At 28.0% G+C, this 21419-nt stretch overlaps 5 protein-coding genes across 6 annotated transcripts in view; 2 read left to right on the forward strand and 3 right to left on the reverse strand.

Annotated features, from left to right (window-relative positions):
* The window catches only part of LOC106792038, a 28270-nt gene extending 19409 nt beyond the window's left edge, over positions 1–8861 (reverse strand). Inside the window, exons 1-4 of one of the 2 annotated variants that reach the window (XM_014758145.1) lie at positions 8409–8861; positions 6718–7056; positions 6143–6430; positions 3958–5844 (exon numbers count right to left, since the gene is read on the reverse strand). In XM_014758145.1, the coding sequence (XP_014613631.1) occupies positions 3958–5844; positions 6143–6430; positions 6718–6912 (2370 nt within the window). In that variant the 5' untranslated portion in view covers positions 6913–7056; positions 8409–8861. Of the gene's footprint in view, positions 1–3957; positions 5845–6142; positions 6431–6717; positions 7057–7663; positions 8178–8408 lie in introns of those variants that run through there. The other variant, XM_014758147.1, reaches the window with a different exon arrangement.
* Positions 1425–3107, forward strand: LOC106792040 (carbohydrate sulfotransferase 11-like). Its single transcript, XM_014758148.1, has 6 exons — positions 1425–1662; positions 1772–1917; positions 1992–2163; positions 2256–2415; positions 2515–2714; positions 2791–3107. The coding sequence occupies exons 1-6, from the start codon at positions 1522–1524 to the stop codon at positions 3019–3021; spliced, it is 1050 nt and encodes a 349-aa protein (XP_014613634.1). The 5' UTR covers positions 1425–1521; the 3' UTR covers positions 3022–3107.
* Positions 8862–10164: 1303 nt separating the features above from the next.
* On the reverse strand, positions 10165–11836 carry LOC106792031 (CMP-sialic acid transporter 1). The gene is made up of 6 exons (XM_014758138.1): positions 11749–11836; positions 11410–11524; positions 11264–11310; positions 11008–11147; positions 10786–10938; positions 10165–10698 (listed from the first exon to the last, which is right to left on the reverse strand). Exons 1-6 carry the CDS (start codon positions 11834–11836, stop codon positions 10228–10230), a joined length of 1014 nt encoding a protein of 337 aa, XP_014613624.1. The 3' UTR covers positions 10165–10227.
* A 1266-nt stretch (positions 11837–13102) lies between these two features.
* Positions 13103–17779, reverse strand: LOC106792033 (TBC1 domain family member 23). Its single transcript, XM_014758140.1, has 9 exons — positions 17531–17779; positions 16783–17003; positions 16442–16646; positions 16140–16376; positions 15672–16047; positions 15359–15572; positions 14779–15114; positions 14567–14699; positions 13103–14459 (listed from the first exon to the last, which is right to left on the reverse strand). Exons 1-9 carry the CDS (start codon positions 17557–17559, stop codon positions 14129–14131), a joined length of 2082 nt encoding a protein of 693 aa, XP_014613626.1. The 5' UTR covers positions 17560–17779; the 3' UTR covers positions 13103–14128.
* A 430-nt stretch (positions 17780–18209) lies between these two features.
* Positions 18210–21363, forward strand: LOC106792034 (mitochondrial import receptor subunit TOM70). The gene is made up of 8 exons (XM_014758141.1): positions 18210–18844; positions 19067–19240; positions 19339–19546; positions 19614–19755; positions 19873–20227; positions 20335–20559; positions 20679–20899; positions 21091–21363. Exons 1-8 carry the CDS (start codon positions 18587–18589, stop codon positions 21260–21262), a joined length of 1755 nt encoding a protein of 584 aa, XP_014613627.1. The 5' UTR covers positions 18210–18586; the 3' UTR covers positions 21263–21363.
* Positions 21364–21419: the final 56 nt, after the last annotated feature.

Below are 21419 nucleotides of genomic sequence, written 5' to 3' on the forward strand. Positions count from 1 at the left end.
AAATATTTAATATATTATTCCAAAAATTTTACTGTGTATTCTCAAAACATGTATAAATATACCCTCAAAATTTTAAAACGATTGATTCACTAGTTTTTTTTTTTTTTTAATTCCCAAAAATCGCCTTTTTTTTGGCTGTCACACTAGGTGTGCCCCTTAATGTAATTGTAATGTATACATGTGTTTATGTGTAAAACCTTCCTTGATTCGATTGAAACCTCACGTGGACCCATCGTCATTTTGTTCTCATAGAAAATGTAACGGAGCACGTCAGCGATCGATTTCAAAACTGTTATTTCTTTACATACTCTTATTCTACCGACACGTTGACAAGGTTACTCTCGCGTTCATGAAAAGGTCTCTAGTACAATACATCCTTGAACTTACATTGAATGAATATAAAATATATGACCCACAGACTAGTTAGATCAAATGTTCGGTCATAGTTTTTCCGAAAAAGAAAAGTATTTGCATATATACGTGTGTGTGTGTGTGTGCGTGTGTGCATCGTCTCTAATCTGTTATTAAGTGTAATTAAATAAAAAATAAAGAAAAAGAACTAGTGAACACAAGTACGATATTTATTTATTTATTTATTTATTTATTTTACGGGATAAACCCACTAGTACAAAAAAAAAAAAAAGAAAGAAAAAGATACAATAAATGAGATCAGGATAAAATACAAAGTAGAGATTGTAACAAAATAATGATTACAAAAAAAAGAAAAAAGAAAAATAAAATAAAGATTATAAAAAAAAAAAAGAAAAAAAGATTATAAAAAATAAAGAGTATACAAAATAAGATTACAACGTACGTTTGAGAATATTTCTTACAATAGAAATATTGTATGTAATGCGATAAGATAAATTATATATTATATAATACAAATAATCTTGATTAATTATTATTTTTGTTACTTTAGTTATCATTAAATCTCATTAATCCATCCATTCGTCCAATAAAATTCGACTAAAACCGAAGGAACTTAATTAATATTCATCAGGATACTCGAAACCTCGAGACAAGACTTTCTCTTATTCAAATTCAGGAGTGGATTGATCCATTCTTTTATGAGAATATTTTTATTACGAATTTTTATTCGATCCAAAAATTTAATCGTAAAAGTAATATATATAAATATATATAAATTACAATTATTTTTTTATATAATTAAAATTAAATATATGAATTATTTAAAAAAATTTTGTGGGAAATACTCTTTTCAAAGTAATGATATATTATTTATATACACAAGGTGCAAAACAAGATATATACAGCATTGTATTAAGTTATCACGTAATCAGTCAGTCAGTATCGTACCTGGTGACCAAAGTGACAGTTGTTTGTAAAAAAATTCACAACTTCTAAGTCTTCATAATTTCGATTATTATTTCTACAAAATGATTTGAAAAAAAAAAAAAAATGAAGAAGAATAAATCAACGAGATTAGAATTAGATTATTATTTGCATTTAATTAAATAGAAGAGATAAAATCACGCAGGTGTAACTAAACTTGGAGCCATGCATCGATCACAAAAACGTCTTATTAATCAACTAATCAAAATTGTAATTGTGTGCGGTTTGATCTTGATATTATTTAAATTAAACGTCACTATGAAAAATAATGAAACCGAGCCTATATTCATTTTGACAGATTTACTGGTAAGTCGATAAATAATCGGTTAATTTTATTATTTTCTTTTTGTTTCTTTTTTGTGATAATGAAAATCTCGTGAAAACGATATTACAATTTGTACATTTAATCGAATAGAATGAAGCAGAAAAAATAAATAACGAGAGATTATTAATCGTCGATGAAGTATGTAAAGAATACAGATTAGGTATTTACAAAGATTCGAGCAAAGTTTTGTTTAAACATCCACCCGCACCGCAATACAGTGTTTTCTATATCGTTAGGTTTGTACAATAAATAATAAATTATGATATATCTTGTATATGATGAAATATTAACAATATATACATTATTTCAGAGATCATAACATTTCATATTGTCCATTATATAAAGCCAGCAGTACAACTTGGTTATATAATTTATGTTTGTTAATGAATGTATCAGAAGAAGAATTAAACAATGGTAAAGAACAATTATCGACTATTGCGAGAAGGGTCATAGCCGAATTAGAATATCCCGAAGCTGAGGAGGTAAAATATAATCTAAAAAAACAATCCTAAACGTTAACGATTAGAATAATTTATTCCTCAAGAAAAAATAATGTCTGTCTTTGCATTAACAGGCATTGAGAAATACGAACAAATTATTAGTGGTAAGGCATCCATTCGAAAGATTGTTGAGCGCGTATCGTGATAAATTGGAAAATTCTGTGGCTGGTCGTGAACACGGAACTCTACATTTTTATCAGAAATATGGAGCAATGATCGTTAAAAAATATCGTAGTGAGTAGATGATAAAAATCAAATAACTATACTTATCAACGTCAAAGTTAATCGTGACACAATTTTTATAATGCAATTATTATTATTCATTTTGGATAGGTAGACATTTTGTAAAACCACGTGACGATGAAATAATTAAACGAAGGGGTGTTCAACCACCGGCAGGAATCGAACCAACATGGCGAGAATTCGTTGATTACTTGATCAACACGGATTTAGCTAGTTATGCTGACGACCATTGGATTCCATATTATCTATATTGTACACCGTGTTTGATTAAATACGACATCATTGCTAAGGTTCGTTCAAAATGTAATGATTGCATAACAATATTAATTATTAATGCTGTGATTTAAAATATGTCGATTTATTTAGGTTGAAACACTATCGCGAGATCAAATTTATGCATTGAACAAATTAGGATTGAACAAAATGATCAAACCAATTTGGAGACACGGTAGTGGTTATTCGAATGCTTCGAGTATATATTTCAGACAATTGAGTAGAAAAATGGTTGAACAACTTTACGAAAAGTTCAGATTGGATTTTGAACTGTTTGATTATTCTCCTGATAATTATTATAGATATGCCGTAACCTCGGATTAAAAAAAAAAAAAAAGAAGAAGATAAAATAAAGGCAATTATGTAAATAATATCTGGTAAATATTATCGATTAATAATTATGAATTAGATAAAAAGAAAAAAAGAGAGAGAGAGAGAAAAAAACACACAGAATGGGTGAGTGAGAGAAGGAGAAGAAAGAAAAAAATGCAAAGTTTTATGAACGTTCTTACGCGATCCTGTAATTAATCGAGTTTAAATCGCGTTACGCCACGCGACGAACGAAACTTTTGTCGACAAAATCGATTGACCTACTTACTTCCAACAATAATGTATCGGAACGATCTATCCTAAACCCAAAAGGTTTGTAGACTTAACTAGCGATGATACTCTCCAATGATTCCCATGCAATATTCATTATCATATATACCTTATTAATACTATATGACTTAATAGAATACCATATGAGTTGTTTATTTTAAAAGTGGCGTAAGTCCAATCATAATCCATAAAAAAAATATTTTATTGTTTAAATATAATATTAATTATTCTAATTGAAACGATAAATTTTCCCACCCCCTAAATCCCAGAAACATTATTATATTATTTTAATAATCAATATTCTTGTCCAAAAAATATATTAATATATAAGTCTCAAAGTAAAGTAAAAAATTAGAATTTATTGTAATGTTTATATTTATTAACAAGTCATAATAAAAAATGTTTAGTTGCTGATGAAGTCCCCAGTAAGGGACGAAACGTACAACTAATTCAAAATAAATTGTTCATCAGATTTATTAACCGTCTATAATTCCCTTTGAGACTTATATATTATTATATTATGTCATCTGTTATCCATATTTTTAAATTTAATCCAATGTAGATCCTTCAATATTTCAATGAAGAACATAAGTGGACTTACGATACTTTCAGAATAAATGACTCAATGTATGTTTGAAATACGTCATCCAAAATTCTTACCTTGTTATGCAAATCATCCAAAACTTCACGATTAACCAATCCCAATTCTTCCCAACTTGGTTCCTGTGATTTATTCTCGTTCTTGTTGTTGTTGTTGTTGTTGTTGTTACCACCGCCAGAAGTAACGTTTCCATTTCCCTTATCATGACTCGTTTTAATTCTATATCGTATTTCTTCGGATTCATTAGAAGATTTCCGTGAATTCATTTTATTAACCGAATCAACATTCTTTACTGGCAAACATGAATCACGTGTATCACGTGAATCACGTTTGAATGTTTTCGAGCTATGAATCTTTCGTATATTATTAATAGATTCACGTTCGTTTGATTTTAATCCTGACGTAGTTGGTAAGCCAATGTTATCCTTTATCTTTTCATCGATTTTCAAGGATCTCTCGTTGTCACCTTTTTCACGATTCAATTCGTTCGAGATAGCTTTGTTATCAACTTTCGTATCAAACGATGATAATGATCTATTAGTATCTAGAATATTTTCGTTAGACGAATGAATATTGGATTGATTTTTCATCGATGACATTTCAGGGATATTATTATTATTATTATTATTATTATTAAACGATTTATTATCTTTATCTTTGACAGTTTTGATTTTTTGTTTGAATTCTTTCGATTCGTAATTATTTTCTATCACTTTCATGGAGGGAACGCTGAACGATCTGAACAATCTTGTATCATCTTTATCTTTTCTATGATCATTTTCTCGTTGAATATCGTCGGACGATTTATCGTTGTTAAAAAGATTTTCTACGAAAGATCGATTATTAGATTCGTCGATATTTAATTTCGGTGATGCCGATCTATTAGATGTTTCTAGAGATTTTTCATTGCGTTTATCTTTCTTATCGTTTAACTGACGATCGATCGATTCGATAAGAAAAAGTGGACTGTTCGTTCGCGTTAGGATACCTTTTTTCGGGCTTAGGTCAGCATTGTGAGTATAAAATTCTCTTTTAGGACTATTCGAAAGTGATCTTGACATTCTTCTATCGTTGTTACGTCTAGCAAAATGAGGACTGTTGGGTTGAGATATAGATCTACGACGTGGTCGTTCCGATGGCATTTTTGTAGCTGGTGAAACTGGAAGGGGTATCCTAGTTTTTGAAGAAACTACGAGAACCGATTCGGTATCGTCGCTATCGGGTGTCCTTAATTTAACAATTTCACCACCGAAGTGTACACGCCTGGGTGTTTTCCTTTTGTCGTTATGTTCACTCGTTATTTCAGTTTCGTTTCTTACATCCGTACCACTTTCTTCAGCCTCTTCGTCTTCCTCGCTGTTCGTTGATTTTTCTTCTAGAATTGTCATAGTTATAGCAGTCTCTTCGTTGAATTTTATTTCTGTTTCTAATACCACTCGTGCTGGTGGTGCAGATGCAGGTATAATTCCTGCATCAACGATTTCATCTTCTTCCTCAGCAATGCCAGAAGTATCACTATCGCTATCCCAAATTCTATCGCAAGTAGTAGTTGATCCAACATCTTCTTCTTCTAAATTGTTAACTTCTTTCCTTTCCAAAGATACCTTAGTTTGGTTCTTCTTACTCGGTTTAACGTTGTAAACCTTGCAGAGAACTTCCAAGTGTTTTTTCAGTTCACCGTCGTAACCGGAAATAATGTCGTCGAATTCACCGGTACCTATCGTCTCGCGAATTTTCATCAACGATTTGAAAATAGCTTCCTGATAGGTAACCTGAGTCAAACGCGAGGCCAATGAAAAGGTTACGTATTTGATGATATCTTTGCTAGGACGTGTACTATTCGACGATGGGAATAACAATGATGGTGCACTTAATATCACTCCTGTTATCAAATTCGTTTGGAATACGTCCTGAGCATCTCGTCGATTAAAACCATCCCGAAATATCTAAACAATTACGTACGATTTATCAGAATCAACGAGAATCCATTCGGTTCAACTTTACGTCAGTTTAATTAACACATTCGTGACAGGCTTTGTCGTTAGAACAAGGTGTCATTCAACTGCAATACTACATTTAATTACTTTAAATATATAACATATTATTAATAGTAGAAATAATACTACAAATTGAACAAGTTTAACACGTTGATTTAGCAATGAAACAAAATTGATCGACCAAATGAACAATTACAAATGTTAACCGGTCACGAATGTGTTAATCATTAATCCTTTTAATCCTTACATTTTTCACGATCCTTTCTTTATCAAGACAATGTACGAGGTAAACTCTCAATGCGTCCAAAGCACCCTTACGAACGGCCGGTGCTGCATGACCTAAATTATTTAATAATTCTGGTACCACCGGTTGCATTACCTCGTCGACGATTTCTGCGGATAGAGTCGGCATCACGTCCATTAAAACACGAACCGCGTGTTGACGTACTTCCCATTCTGGATCTCGCAATCTTTCTGATATCTCCACAAAGATCAATCGAGTATCGATCTCTGTTGGAAATCTTCTCGTTCGAACCTATTCGAATTATGTTTTCTTATATTTTCAACTATCATCGCGATGTCGTGGTAAAGCAACATAAATAAATTCTTTATTAATTATTTAAGAGAAACAACTTTAAGAACAAACAAACGGATGATGTATCTTGAAAGTACCACGACGAGTTAACTCGTCATCAACCCTTTGAGATATGGAATTATTAGAAAACAAAACGACCCATGTTATATATGAATACTGTACTGAATAAATATTAAGGAATATGATAAATGATAATAAATTGAAACGTGATCTAATTTAATACGAACCACGTGTTCCCAAAGTGGAGTTAGTTGTATTGGTGTACCAGTCGGTGGTGGTAATGGAGTCATCTTCCGACGAGGCTGATGATGCTGACTTCGTTCCTCGTTCACGAAAGAATCGTGAGAAAATAATGTTGTCCTTGTAGGAATAGGTGAGGTTTCCTGGGGCCTTAGGCCCTCCGAGCTTGTAGATCCTGTCATAGATGTCGAACCGATGGAACACACGAAGAACCCGGATACTTACGTTTCGTTTCGTTGAAACCATCTGTCCTTCATCCTATTCTTCTTATTCTTCTTCTTACTCTCTCTCTCTTTTTCTAAAGATCTTTTTAGCAAATTCTTATCCTGTTGAATAAAAATATTATTTACGTAGTAAATAATGTTCGAAAAGTTATGGTAGGATAACGTTTTTAAAAATTGACTATATATAAGATAGTGAAAACTTATGACTGTAATAAAAATGATGTTACATTGACTTATGAACATAACTATCAAGTTGCTGAGGAAGTCTCAATTAGAGACGAAACGTTTCAACGGATAAACATATTGTTCATCTAATTTTAAACCTGTCCAAAAAATAACATCCCTAAGAATTAAACTTAGTAATATTATTTACGAAAGTTTGCTTATCAAAAATGTGGATATGATTTATTTATATTTTTTTCTTATGTTTTTTCTTTATCATAGTCTTTCGATTTTCCAAGAAAGCTTTTAAAGCGATCCAATCTACGAACACCACTACATTTTGCATAATCGAATGACCCGCATTCTAAAATAAAACCCTATTTACCAATGGTATAATTTACTCAACTCTTAACTACGCCATGATGTTTCCTTATTTCGTTATCGTTCATCCTATACCTATACATACTTCTTATTTTCTATATGACACGACCTTTTTTCCATTCACGTGTCAGAAAAATACTAGCAACTACGGAAGAGGGTGACTTACCTTATTACCAACAATATGAACACGTTTATCGAGCGATTTTTACGATATATACGCGTGTGTATGTGTATTTATTCATATTTGTAACACAGATATAAGAAGGGATAGAGTTGATTAGAATATGTTCTTCAACCCTCTTGTTACAGGCTCGCGTTATAACCAATTTATATTTAAAAGCAACAGGGGGATGTTCGGATAGGATCGGTACTTTATTAGTTATTATAAACTTATCAGCGTCCTCTCTCCCTTTCACCCTTTTTCACTCTACTTTCACCCTCTTTTTCAAGCGGTACTTTTAAAAAGAACAAAAAAAAATAGAAAAAAGCGACCAAGCAACCTACCGAACGGGGAAAAACTTGTGCCAAGTTTATCGTCAAATCTCACGACACGAACTTGGTGGTATAAAAGTAGTACACACGAAATGCACTATTGCATAACCAAAAGAAATTCTCCCTATATAATATCAGAGAGATCGTTTGTAACCGAACTTATATATATATATATATACATTTTCTCGAAACGTTTCCCCTTGAAAATGAATAGAAAATTACAAAGAAAAAAAATATACAAACGTAAGGTTTAACTATTGTATAAAAAAAAGTTTTCAATAAGTGAATATATATTTATTAGCTCGAGATGAAATAATCGAACGTTTAGCGATATAAGATTATTCCCATTTTGTATTAATTATTATTGTTTAAGCTAATATTTGTCTGTCAACCCTTATTTTTGTATTGTATGAACCTACCGTATATATTAGTATTCTCATTTCTTTCCTCTTGTAATTGTTTCACCAATTATGTGTCATAGTGTTCGTTAAAAAAAGAAAAAGGAAAGAAAATTTTGAAGTATAAAACGTTTAAAAAAAAAAAGGAAAAAAAGAAAGTAAGAAGTTAATATTTATAATGGTGAAGACACGCGTATATTGAGGAAGCGGAAGTGGAAACTAGAAACGGTATCCTCACTTGACCACGACCGGCATGTGACTATTGCCCCTGTTCCTCGCGAGCATGGTGGTTCAAAAGTAATATCGACCATTTCATCCCCACTTTAGTAAAACTGTTTCCAACTCTTGAACTCTTACTCGACGATAGAAGAACGAACAAGCTTCGATCACCTTTCGTTCATTTTTTACTTTTCTTTTGCATACAATAATGTACAAAATGCATACAATATCTATCATTATTTTATTTCTTATTAACATTATTCATTTCATCCCCAATTTATTAATAAGAATTTATCTTTGATTTTGTGCAGTAAGACAAAATAAAAATCTATAAGTTTATGCATTTATTTATTTATTTCATTTTTTTTTTCTTTTTGTATGCATTCCAAGCTGTAGCTTCTCGAAGGTCAGATAACAGTACCTCCTCTTTATACATCCATTATCGATGTTCAATATTTATCTCCCCTTTAGCGTGACTCGCGATTGATCATTTCATTATTAAAACCCAGTCACGAGATTTTCTCTTTAACAATTCTTCCCCTCGTTATTTCAAGTAGCATACGTTCAACGTATTAAACTATGAAATTATTTAACAATTGACAATTGTTCTCTATTTAATTATTATTGCCGATCGCGAAGCTTATTTTTATTTTTTTTTTTTTTTATAGGTATTATATCGATAAAAAACTATTTATATTAAAAAAGAAAAAGTAACATCTATTTATTAATACGTAATAAAATTAATAATAATAATAATATGTATGAGGAGATAAATATATATAAAATGATTAATACACCATTTTTTTAAATGAATATATATTATTATTTTTAATAAAATTATAATAATCTTTGTTTGTGACTTGTTCGCATTTTGCATTTCCAGTTTGATAACAATATGTTTCTATTCTACATATGTAATCTATTATTATATAGAATGTATCAGGACTTCTCAAAATATAGGTCGCAACCCCATAAGGAGGTCGTATTACGAAATTCAGAAATCGTAGAAATTTGAACATAACTAAAAAATTAGTATGAATATTTGGTTTTCTCTTTAATGCATGGTAAAATTATATTCGTATGTATAACAAAGAATTGTTTTCGAATAAATTTTCTTTGCGATTTATTATTCAGCAAACGTTTGAATTCGTATTCTTAGTTTATATATCTCTATACCAATAAAGAGGATCGCAAAGTGGAAAAATTGGAGAAATCCTGACATATGCTATATAAGTCAACTTTGGGATTTAAGTAATTCATTAATTAATTACTAAAAATAATTAATTAAATAATAATTTGTACGACATATGTTTTCACACGCTTGTACATATAATGTCTATACTAATAATTATATATATTTTTTACTTTCTAATAAGTAATATAAATAACTATTATAAATTTTATAAATACATTAATATCACACACATATACTTAGTTAATCTTTGATTATTGATCGATTAAATAAAAATACTTTGTTGAAATAAAATAAACTTAGTGCTCAGTTTCATACTGATTCGAAATTAATACTTCTATATATTCTAATAACTTTATTTTTGACTATATTGCTGTAAGAATTTATTCATAATTACTATTATATTTTAACAATCTATTGTACGATTCTTTAAACCATCAATTGTTTAGATTCTATTCCTGTTGGTTTTTCATTATTAACCGGATTTTGGGAATACAAAATTACAGAGTAGCTAACCATGGCAATAGATACTACTGTATTTATAAAAATAGGTATATCGAATATAATCCAACATAAAATTGCTGTAAATACTAATTCTAATGCACTAGCAAATGTCTTTAATATAGAATTTAAGTTTTTTAAGAAAAAACTTGTTATAATACCAATGGCTGTATTGTTTAGCATTATTATTATTACCTTGGGTTGCATCAAGATGCTAGATCCAACATTATTGAATATACCAGTAACATTGGTTCGAAATGTTATTAATAATAAAAATACTATAACGTTGCATAAAATACTATCAACGTACATGAAGACATTTTGTACAAAAATATTAATATTCGCTCCTTTCTTGAGTAAATATTCATTATAAACTCCAGCTAAGCATGAACAAAATGTCTGTAAGATAAAATAATTAATTTTGTATATAATAACCAAGACGTTTTACCAAACAGATATATAAGTATTATATTAAATAGGACTAACCTGAATAAAGATGAGATATATATTTTTATTTAGTACAAATTTAGCACTAACATTCGCATCCATACTAATATTTACATGTTTTATCATGCAACCAAGAGTCAGCAATAATAAAGACAGCCATTGCTTTACAGATAATTTCTTTTTAAATATAAGCTGAAGAAACAAAAAAGAATATTATAAAATCACATTAATATAAATAAAAATAAATTAATAAATATTTACCTGAAATATAATTCCTGTCATAACAACACGGAATTGCAATAGAACATAGTAAGTTGTTGGATCGAATGCAGCCAAATTGATAAATGCCAGATTATTATACAGGCAATATAAAAATGAAGGTATTAAGTATAGTAGAAGCACTAAAAATATAGAATAACAATTATTTAAACTGTTCTCTATAGATATGTTATATAGATAGAGAAAATATTCTAATGTTATCTGACTAAATTTAATCTATTTATGATTAATTACATACCCTTTTTATGCGTTCCAATCTCTTGAAAAAGAGATAATATTTTATTACTGAAAACACATAGACAAATGTTTTTAAATATTATATATATGTATATACATATAAAAAGGCAAGTAAAATGAAAAAGATTTGCTTTTGAATGCACTTACTCTTTCCAATATAAAATAGCTGATACAATTAATTTTAAAACCTCTGTTAACAATACCACTGTTACAATGTTATATTCGTATTGACCATTTTTTTGAGACCATGTTACAATAATTCCTGTAATATATATATATGTATATATCCATATAAACAATATAAGAAACAATTTGACTTAATTGGTCAACAAGTGCATCTAAATAATCACTTTATGAATCTATAATTCTACAAAATAATATAATTATATATTAGAAACAAGTATTTCGATAAATACTTTTTCAAAAGATTTATCATATAAACAACAAATGCAGTGATGCAAAATAATAACTTAACCTCAAATTTACCTTGATTAATAAAAAGAGCCATATAAGAAAGAAAAATAACAGGACTCCATCTTCCTGGAAACAATTCTCCCCAATTTATAGATCCCATTTTTATAATGATTATTATATTTTAAAACATTATTTTAAATATGAAATATTAGAATCATGGTAAAAATATATATTATACAAACTGACGTGAGAAAGCCGCTTAAATGTCCGTTCGCTATCTAGTTATTTTATCTTCTCTTTCATATCAGTATTAAAATAAAAAAAAATAATCTTTTTACAATTATACTTATCAGTCAGACTTTCATTTTTAAAGGTGTATTTTGTTATATCTACTTTCTTTTTTAGGAGATAGCATATCCCCTGATAAATTACGATATCAAAAAAGATTCTGTTTTTTTTTTTCTCTAAGAAAAGAACAGGTGAATAGAGTTTTTTTTTAATAAAGAGATTTTTGTAAGTTGGTTGCTGACTTATAATTATTTATTGTACATCATCTATAATACATATATTCTTATTTACATTTCCGAAAAGATATAATGAAATTTTTTTATATAATGCTTCGTCTAATTATATTAAATATTATTTCTACGAATAAGTAATATTATTTATATCATTTTGTTTAATTACTTATTGTTAGATATATATCAAGACGTTCTTCTTTGGAAGCTCTAATGCGAACTTTATTTTCTTTTTTATTTCTTTCTACTTATTGTACAAATATAACAGCATAATATAAATTTAATTCCATTAGTTATTACACTTTGTAGCCATAAATTATGCAAATCAATACAAGCCAATTTGTTTAAAACAGTCTTTCTCTAATAAGTGTGATCAGTGTATAATAAATAAATAAACAAATAAATCTATTAATGTGTAAGAGACTGTAGAGAAAGAGAGAGAGAGAGTTAACAGTAATTACTAATTCAATTATAAAAGTAATAAATGTATTGTTTTTTATTTATGAGAGCATAGAAAATTATGAATTAGAAATATTTTTATCAAGATACTCTTAATTAGACTTTAAGACAAATTTTTCCATACTTTGAAATAGATTTATGTATATTTATTTATATATGTATATTGAAGAAATAATGATTAATTTTCCTAATAGCAATTATTTTATTAAATATCTCATATTTATCGTAAAAATGGAGTTGTATACGAATAAAGGCAATACAAAGTCAGTACTACTTTCTTTGAATTTCTTTCAGAAGATTCATCTAGATCTTGTATGATTCATATAATGTTGGAATATTGCATAAATGTATATACTAGCTTGTGTCAAATAATCAAATGGACATTTTTATGTGATATTCAAAGACAAATAATGTAATATTTTTTGTTTAAATTTTAAAATTAAAAGACATTTCAATGAATTTATTTTTTGTATATAAAAACTTAGTTTTCACAAATCACTAAACAGTACAATACATGTATAATTGCGTTACATCATATTATATAAAATGAAAATATCTTTTAAATTAATTATTAGTTTAACTCTGGTAACAACATCATTCATTTAAATTAATATCTTAAGTACTTTAAATAATGTGAACTATTAACAAAAAATTAAACAATATTTCATATATTTATATTAATACCATGATAATCATATTGTGTTTAAAAATTTCAAAATTTAATTCATTTGCTATTCGATTATATATTGTTTTTCGAGTTTTTTTTCATATATTAAGCCCTCAGTCTTGCATGTACATTATGCATTAAGAACTTGTTAAAATCTATTAATAGAATCATAGTTTCTATCACAGCCAGTTTATAAAATTTGTGAAGAAATGAAATGGAATATGTTTTTCCTATATGGTATATGTTAAATATAAATATAAAATGTATATGTATCAACATTATTGAATGCAAGATGTGTTTATATGAAAGCTATTACATGTTATAGTCAAATATAGAATATATAATACTATTTCATATATTATATATTATATGAATGTATTTTCTTTTCCTTATATTTCATTTATAATGATTTATTAGAAAAAAATTTAAGTTCTCTGTGTGCATAATGTACAACATGACAAATTTTTGACTAGACTCGGGCAATCAGCTCACAACACAAGTTTTAAGTTACCCTATAATAAAATAAAAATCTATAATTTTATATATGAAATATGAATTGATTCAAAGAGATGTAATTTAATTATTATTAATTATAATAAATGTTATCGTGGTCTACCGATTTTGTAATACCTTATGAATTTCATTTTGTTAACTATCAAAATAAATATATATTGTATTAAAAGCAGAGATAAACGTTTATAATATTTTATATTTATGTGTATAAGATAAATTAAAAACTTTCAATATATTATTCATAAATGAATTCCTTCTGCAATTAAAATCATATACTATAATTCAATTATTGTACTCATTTAGAACTTACGTTATTTTCGTTATTTTCGTTATTTTCGTTATTTTCGTTATTTTCGTTAGATGGTTCCAATTGTTTTAAAATTTGTTCTGTGATTAATTTAGTTGCTTCGCTTGCATTAGGTATAAGAAATTTATCCATATCGGTGATCACTGTATGATTACATTGTGTAGTACCATATTTGAAAGTAATTAGGTCTGAATGTCGTTTTCTGGATGTTATTTTAACAATACTAGTTAAAAGACGTTTAACAATTACGTGTGCTGCACCTCTACGTTCTTGTATCTCACGGAGTACAATAAGATGGGTATCAGTAATTAACAATAAGCTATAACAGGAAAATTTAGAATAAATATATATATATATATATATATGTCTCTATACATATTTCAACATATAATAAAAGAATCATTTGAAATTAAAAATTTGATTTACCTATTACAAAGGTCTCCATTAACTTTAACTTCTTGACACTTGAAGGAATGTAATAATTTAGGATCTTTCATCCATTGCTGAATAGATACAACCTCGATAGGTTCTTCACTTTCATTATTAGTCATTGTCATATCTAAAAAAAAACTTGCATGTGTTTTCAATAAGTATATATATATCTATATAAATAATTTAAGTACTGATTATTAACTCACCCAATTCTTGATCATCATCTATACTAAAAACGGGTGGTGTTTTTCTTGATCGTCTAATGTATTCTAAATCTTTATTACCCCTCATATCCATATTGCTATTAACACTCGCAGAAGGATTAACTATATAATCAAAAAGTTTTCCTTTTACTTTTTGACTCTTTAATCTCATTACCATACCAATCTTCCCAAACAGATCAATATTATTGTTCTTTGTTTTATTTGGACTTGCTTCATTAGAATTAGTCTCCGACATGTTGGCATTACATACCAAACAATGTTGCGAATTATGATCGACCAAACTAGAAACCACTTCGTCTCCAAAATACTCGTGTATTGCTAAAGAATTGTAACATAATCTATTTATAATTTTGATTTTATTTCATTAATCCCTTGCACTATTTAACATATAGAGTAACATGTTATATCTAGTGCTATATTTAATGCTTTTTATGCTTGACCCATAAAATTCGTCACTAGTTTCTCATGTTTGTATCATAAGGTTTATCATGAGTATCACACGTTATTATAGTGCATGAGATTTATTTAATAAAAAGTATGTATCAAATATATTTGATCATACCTTGGTACCCTGAAGTAACCATGCTCACATATTGAGTGTGTTTTTGCAAAAAAGAAGCCACTACCATATGAGTATATCGATCTTCCTCTTGTCTGCCACTACCTAAAAAGACAAGATGTTCTCCTCCTGCGTCCGAACCAACAGCTACTGCATGACGCTGTGCTTGTAATAATCCTTGTACTGCAGTAGCAAATGCAGATGGTTCTTGTAACATCTAAAACAATGAACATTACATTAATAGTATTTATTAATATATAAAAATTGTATAATATTTATAGTATTTATAATAGAAATAAAATAACAATAAACATACCAAATTACAGTCCAAATGAAATGCGGTTGGCAAATGTCCTGCATTATATTGTTCTGCAGGTCGACAATCAACTAAAAAAAATCTAACTGATTCAACAGAATTGTTAGACATGGACGGAGTTTCAATAGCATTTTCTACTAATTCTTGCGCAGATACTGGTAAACATAAAGCATGCGATATCAATTTATTTTCATAATTATCACCAAACATAACAGGATACAAGTCGTTTTTAAAAGATGATGGAGTTTTCATTGCATAATATTGTGCTAATGAACAAAAATCTGTTACATCTTCGGCTTCCAAAGCACATGGCATCATTGATATGGCATCTATTATACTTTGTTTACCTTCATCTTTCATGCTTAATATTTGCTCTCTGTACAAATATAGAAATGAAAGTTTGATTTAATATGTGCAATATTTAAATAATAATATTACAATTAAGTAAAAAATTAATTGTTTTCTAACCTTGCATTTATTACCATTATAAGAGAAAGAAACAACATAAAAAAAGGATCAGCTTGCATAAAATATAAATCCCACATTGTACATACAGCTGGTAATGAACATACACCAGCAAATAAAGTATTCACCCACCCTTTCGTATATTGATCAGGTGATACCCTTTTTGTATCCAAAAAGGAACACAATTCTGGCTCATGATATAACAGCAAAAGTCTTAATACAGAACTATATATTTCACCTCTGAAAAATACAAATAACGTTATATTTATTGAAGAAATCAAATCCACTTAATAATAAATTTTTACCTTGGAATATATAATTTTTTTATTGCCTCAAATAAATTATATGTTGAAGAGCGTGGTAATTTTAAAGCTACTAATGGACCAAGTAATTCTAACCAACCATTTCCTCTTTCATATTGCACTCCTTTAGTTTTACAATAATATGTTATAATTGATTCCAAGTCGGAAACAACAAACACTTTATCTTCATCGTCATTTCCAAGTTTTGCTATATTTTAATGAAAAATATTACAATATAATACATGAAAATATACAAAAAAAAAACTCATCGAATTGATAATTATTTCATTAAAATTAATCAAAGATTAATATTTTGTAATAATCAAAATAAAAAGCAAACTTACCAACAAATTCTACACAATCATCTCGTATAATATTTTGTTCCGGCAAGTCAAATACCTCATTAAAATGGCTTAGTTGATTACCTCGATCAGCAACATCTAAACATGCTTGCCAAACATCTGGTCTTAGATCTTCAGGTACTGCCTGACCTTTACATATTGCATATATGTCAGACGCAGATGGTGCTTCGTCATCAAGCAATGCTGCTTCTAATTCCAGTATCCTAAATTATTAATTAATTTTAATTAAGCATATTCATTATTCAAACAGATATTTCTAATATCTCAGATAATTGTTATTATATTTGAAACTCATTATTAATAATAATTATTCATGTTACCATAAATGTGTGTTAATCAAAATGCATATAGGTATATATAACAGAGACAAATAAATAAGAGATAAAGAAGCTTAACATTGACTGATAATATTCACATAATTATTGAATGTAGAAGTATAATGAAATAAGTTGTTTTTTGTTTTATTTTAAAAGATTTACCAATAGTAATATAGAATTTGAATTGTTTATTAATTTCACACAAACAATATGTAAATTTATATATTAAAAATACTTATTTAGAGATGGAAGCATATTTAAGATAAATTGATACTATATGCGTATATTTAACAAATCTTAACGGGATTATTTAAATATAGTAAACAAAGTGTGACGTAAAATTATGTTAAGTATAAATAATCGTTATAAAAACTACTGATATTAAAAAATAATATTTTCTTATAAAGACATACCACGTCTTGCCTTCTTCTAGTATTGCCATTTTGACAAGTGCCACTATTTAAACGAGATACAATATTAGTTTTAAAAAACAACGTCTTCTAATTATATTTGCTTGCATATACTGTATAACTTCGATTAGTAAGCATCGTTCAAAAAATTTGATAATTTTTGTGATGATTCTCTAACTTCATAACCTCTTCAAAATTTAACAACCTTCTGGCATGAAAGTTGATAAAACATCGTTCCTGTTGACAGATCATCTTTACTTGAAAATATAGCACATGCGCTTAAAAAGAGCGCGAAGTTTTTAAATGCAATAACATCGTTCAAATTTATATCCTGAAAAATGAATAATGATTAAAATTAATATAATAAATAATAATAAACATAATAATAATATATTATCTAAGAAAAAAAAAAAAAACTAATTATCATTAGAACTATCAATCATTATGTTTCATTACAAAATTATTATATGTATATACACATACATCTTAGGATAATAAAAATAAAAAATAGATAAAAGAATTGTAAATTCAAAACTTTATATATATATGAAACAATAAAATTATCTTATATAACTTTGGAACAAATAAGAAAATATAAGTAATACAAGAGTACAAGGATAATATGTAATCTATGACAATAGATAATAGCGACAACTTCTCGATATGGTGAGATAAAGAACTAAACAGTGCATAAATCATAACGTTGGAAATCGTATACCCAAGGAGGTGAAGTAGTTCACAGTAGAGACGATTGTGATTAATTATAGGGTGAAACGTAGTTGTAAAGGCGATGTAAGTTCTTCTGTATTAAAACTAATTAAAAAATTCAAACTGGAATGAACTAGAATAGAAGATTTCTCTTTTCATCTTTTATACGAATACAATTATTCCGCATGACCACAAAACTCTGGTTATTCAAACGCTCTCCAGCAGCGTATCGGTGTGGGCATCGGTAAAAGAGAAAAAGAAAAAGAGAAAGGAAGAAGGGTTAATAAAGAAGAAATAAAAAAAGAAGAATTATATTTTGGAAAATAATTAAATTATTCTTGATAATAAAGTATGTCAGCAGCAAATAGTGTGGGTAGTGTAACCAGCAGTGCCTTACCAAAATGGCAACTCGCTTTAGCGGTAGGAGCTCCGGTAGCTTTAGGACTTGGTTACATGTATTATAAAAATAATAAAAAGCCATGCTCGAAACCAGAACGTGGTAAATCTAAATATGGCTTGCGAGAAAATGGTACTAATAATAAGAACGATAAGCAAATTTCGATCGATGGAGATTGCAACTCAAAACCCGAGAACACATCACAAATTGAGGTTAGAAATGTAATTACAAATTTCATTGATCGTGTGTATTCTAATAAAACATATGATATACTTATCTATAGTTCAAAGAAACATGTGTCATAGTTCAATAGTGCATGACAGATTAATTCATGACACGCTAGAGCATGAACTCATAACTTTTAATTTAATTAATATCAATCAATTTCGAATATACTTATTCATTTACTTATACTAAAAGTTCATTTTTTTTAGACTCCCTTAGAAAAGGCAAAAAAATTTAAGGACGAAGGCAATGTTCACTTTAAAATAGGAAAATATGACGAAGCTATAAACTTATATAATAATGCCATTGATGCTTGTCCAAAAGATAATAAAGAAGAATTGGCTATATATTATCAAAACAGAGCTGCAGCTTACGAACATTTGGTACAAATTGTTTTTCTAATTGTATAGGTGATCACTATTATAACTGATATTAGATATATATATATATTTATATATAATCATTAAATATTATGTTACAGAAAAAATATAGTGCAGTAAAAGCAGATTGTACGAAAGCATTAGAATTAAATCCAAAATATGTTAAAGCATTTTTGCGTAGAGCGCGAGCTTTAGAATATAGCAATGATTTAGAACATGCCTTAGAAGATGTTACTACTGCGTGTTTCTTGCAACGATGTACCAATCCATCTGCCTTAACAATAGCAGATAGAGTTCTAAAACAACTTGGTAAGTTTTTTCCATTGGAATCTCATTTTAAAAACTTTCTAGCCAAAGCTGAACTTCATTTTTATAGGTAAGCAACGTGCTCAAGAACATTGGGCAAATAAAAAGTTAATAATGCCGAGCAAGCATTTTATCAAAAAATACATCAATTCGTTTAATAATGGTCAAGTTTTTCTTATAAATAAAATCTTGTGCCGTGATAATCTCTCTACGTAAGTATTTGACAATTATTTTAATTTATATATCTTTCAATAATTATATTCTTAATAACAATAATCGTAACACTATGTAAATTTATAATGTTTGTATTTTTCTTTAATACTCTGCAGAGGCTTTAAGAAAATTGTAAAAGCATTAGATGATCAAGATTATGATAACATAATATCACTTTGTACAAATGAAATTAATAACAAACAGTCAGAAGAAGTCTTACCATGGGAAATGGAAACGTTACTTCTAAGAGCAACATTTTATTTACTCTTAGGGAATCATGAAGCAGCATTAGAAGATTTTGAAACAATTATAAATTCACCTAATGCATCTACAGAAATAAAAGTTAATACTTTAATTCAAAGAGCAAGCTTATATATGCAACTTGAAAATCCAGACAAAGGCTTCATTGATTTTGATTTAGCTATTAATCTTGATCCAAATTGTAGTGATATCTATCATCATAGAGGACAGGTAATATAATACGTAATATGTGTTTTAGATTATATAAATGATATATTTTAATACGAATTACATTTTGGTATTACATTTAATTACATTTGGTATTATATGAATATTAGGTAGATTTGCTTATGGACAAAATGGATGAAGCAAAAGAAGATTATCAAAAAGCTGTTGATTTAAATCCTGATTTTGGATTAACAAATATACAAAAATGTTATACGGATTATCGTTATGCCATGAACAAGAGGAATGTACAAATGGTAGAAGTTTGCTTAGAAAATTTTAAAAAAATAATTGACAAATTCCCTGACTGTCCTGAATGCTATACATTGTACGCTGAGGTATATTAAAATATTCTATGTTTATTTTATATTACAGTAGATTACCGTATACCATTGTACATTATTATTATTATGTAACATTTTAAATTCGTATGTATATATACCATTATATAATATAGGTGTTGTCAGAAACAATGGATTATGCTTCAGCAGATAAATATTTTGCTAAAGCAATTGAAAAAGATCCAAATAATGCCACTACATATGTGCATAGAGGATTAATGCACTTACAATGGAATAATGACATTAATAAAGCTATCGAATACATAAACGAAGCATTGAAACTTGATGACAAGTGCAAATTTGGATATGAAACTTTAGGAACGATAGAAGTACAAAGGTACATCAAATTTTTAATATGAATGATATACTTCTTAACATATTCTATATATGTATTTACATCATTGAATTGTTTATTATGAAAGTGATGCAAGTAAATTTTTTTTATACATAGACTTACACCATTTTCATAATAAGCGATCCAATTGATGATTTTGACTTTTATAATAATACTTATATCATATTTTATAGAGGAAATTTAAAAGAAGCTATAGAACTGTTTGATAAAGCTATAGCACTAGGTCGCACATCAATGGAACTCACACATATTTTCAGTTTAAGGGATGGAGCAAAAGCGCAGATTATCATAAGAGACAGATTAGGATTAGATCCAGATCTTAAAAATTTTCTAAATATGCCATAAAATCTTTTACGTTTCTATGTCACGAAAATTGAAATAGGTATAATGTATAAAATAAAATTTGAAAATGTATTAATTCTTTGCTCGAGCAACTGCAAAAAAAATACGTTCCTGTATGAAGCTATAGAGTATAAATTTACATATATATATTTATATATAA

Source organism: Polistes canadensis, unplaced genomic scaffold (assembly GCF_001313835.1).
Source record: "Polistes canadensis isolate GaletaPanama2010 unplaced genomic scaffold, ASM131383v1 scaffold_372, whole genome shotgun sequence".
Classification (NCBI taxonomy): domain Eukaryota; kingdom Metazoa; phylum Arthropoda; class Insecta; order Hymenoptera; family Vespidae; genus Polistes; species Polistes canadensis.

Coding starts and splice junctions, on each gene's coding strand:
- LOC106792040 (XM_014758148.1), top strand. CDS start 1,522: ATGCATCGATCACAAAAACGTCTTATTAATCAACTAATCAAAATTGTA. Junction 1,918..1,991: donor AGTGTTTTCTATATCGTTAG/GTTTGTACAATA, acceptor ACATTATTTCAG/AGATCATAACATTTCATATT. Junction 2,164..2,255: donor AATATCCCGAAGCTGAGGAG/GTAAAATATAAT, acceptor TTGCATTAACAG/GCATTGAGAAATACGAACAA.
- LOC106792031 (XM_014758138.1), bottom strand. CDS start 11,836: ATGGGATCTATAAATTGGGGAGAATTGTTTCCAGGAAGATGGAGTCCT. Junction 11,525..11,748: donor GGCTCTTTTTATTAATCAAG/GTAAATTTGAGG, acceptor TATATATTACAG/GAATTATTGTAACATGGTCT. Junction 10,939..11,007: donor TGACAGGAATTATATTTCAG/GTAAATATTTAT, acceptor TTGTTTCTTCAG/CTTATATTTAAAAAGAAATT.
- LOC106792033 (XM_014758140.1), bottom strand. CDS start 17,559: ATGGCAATACTAGAAGAAGGCAAGACGTG. Junction 17,004..17,530: donor CTAGAAGAAGGCAAGACGTG/GTATGTCTTTAT, acceptor TTAATAATTTAG/GATACTGGAATTAGAAGCAG. Junction 15,115..15,358: donor GGTTACTTCAGGGTACCAAG/GTATGATCAAAT, acceptor ACAATTCTTTAG/CAATACACGAGTATTTTGGA.
- LOC106792034 (XM_014758141.1), top strand. CDS start 18,587: ATGTCAGCAGCAAATAGTGTGGGTAGTGTAACCAGCAGTGCCTTACCA. Junction 19,241..19,338: donor CTGCAGCTTACGAACATTTG/GTACAAATTGTT, acceptor ATTATGTTACAG/AAAAAATATAGTGCAGTAAA. Junction 19,756..19,872: donor TGCCGTGATAATCTCTCTAC/GTAAGTATTTGA, acceptor AATACTCTGCAG/AGGCTTTAAGAAAATTGTAA.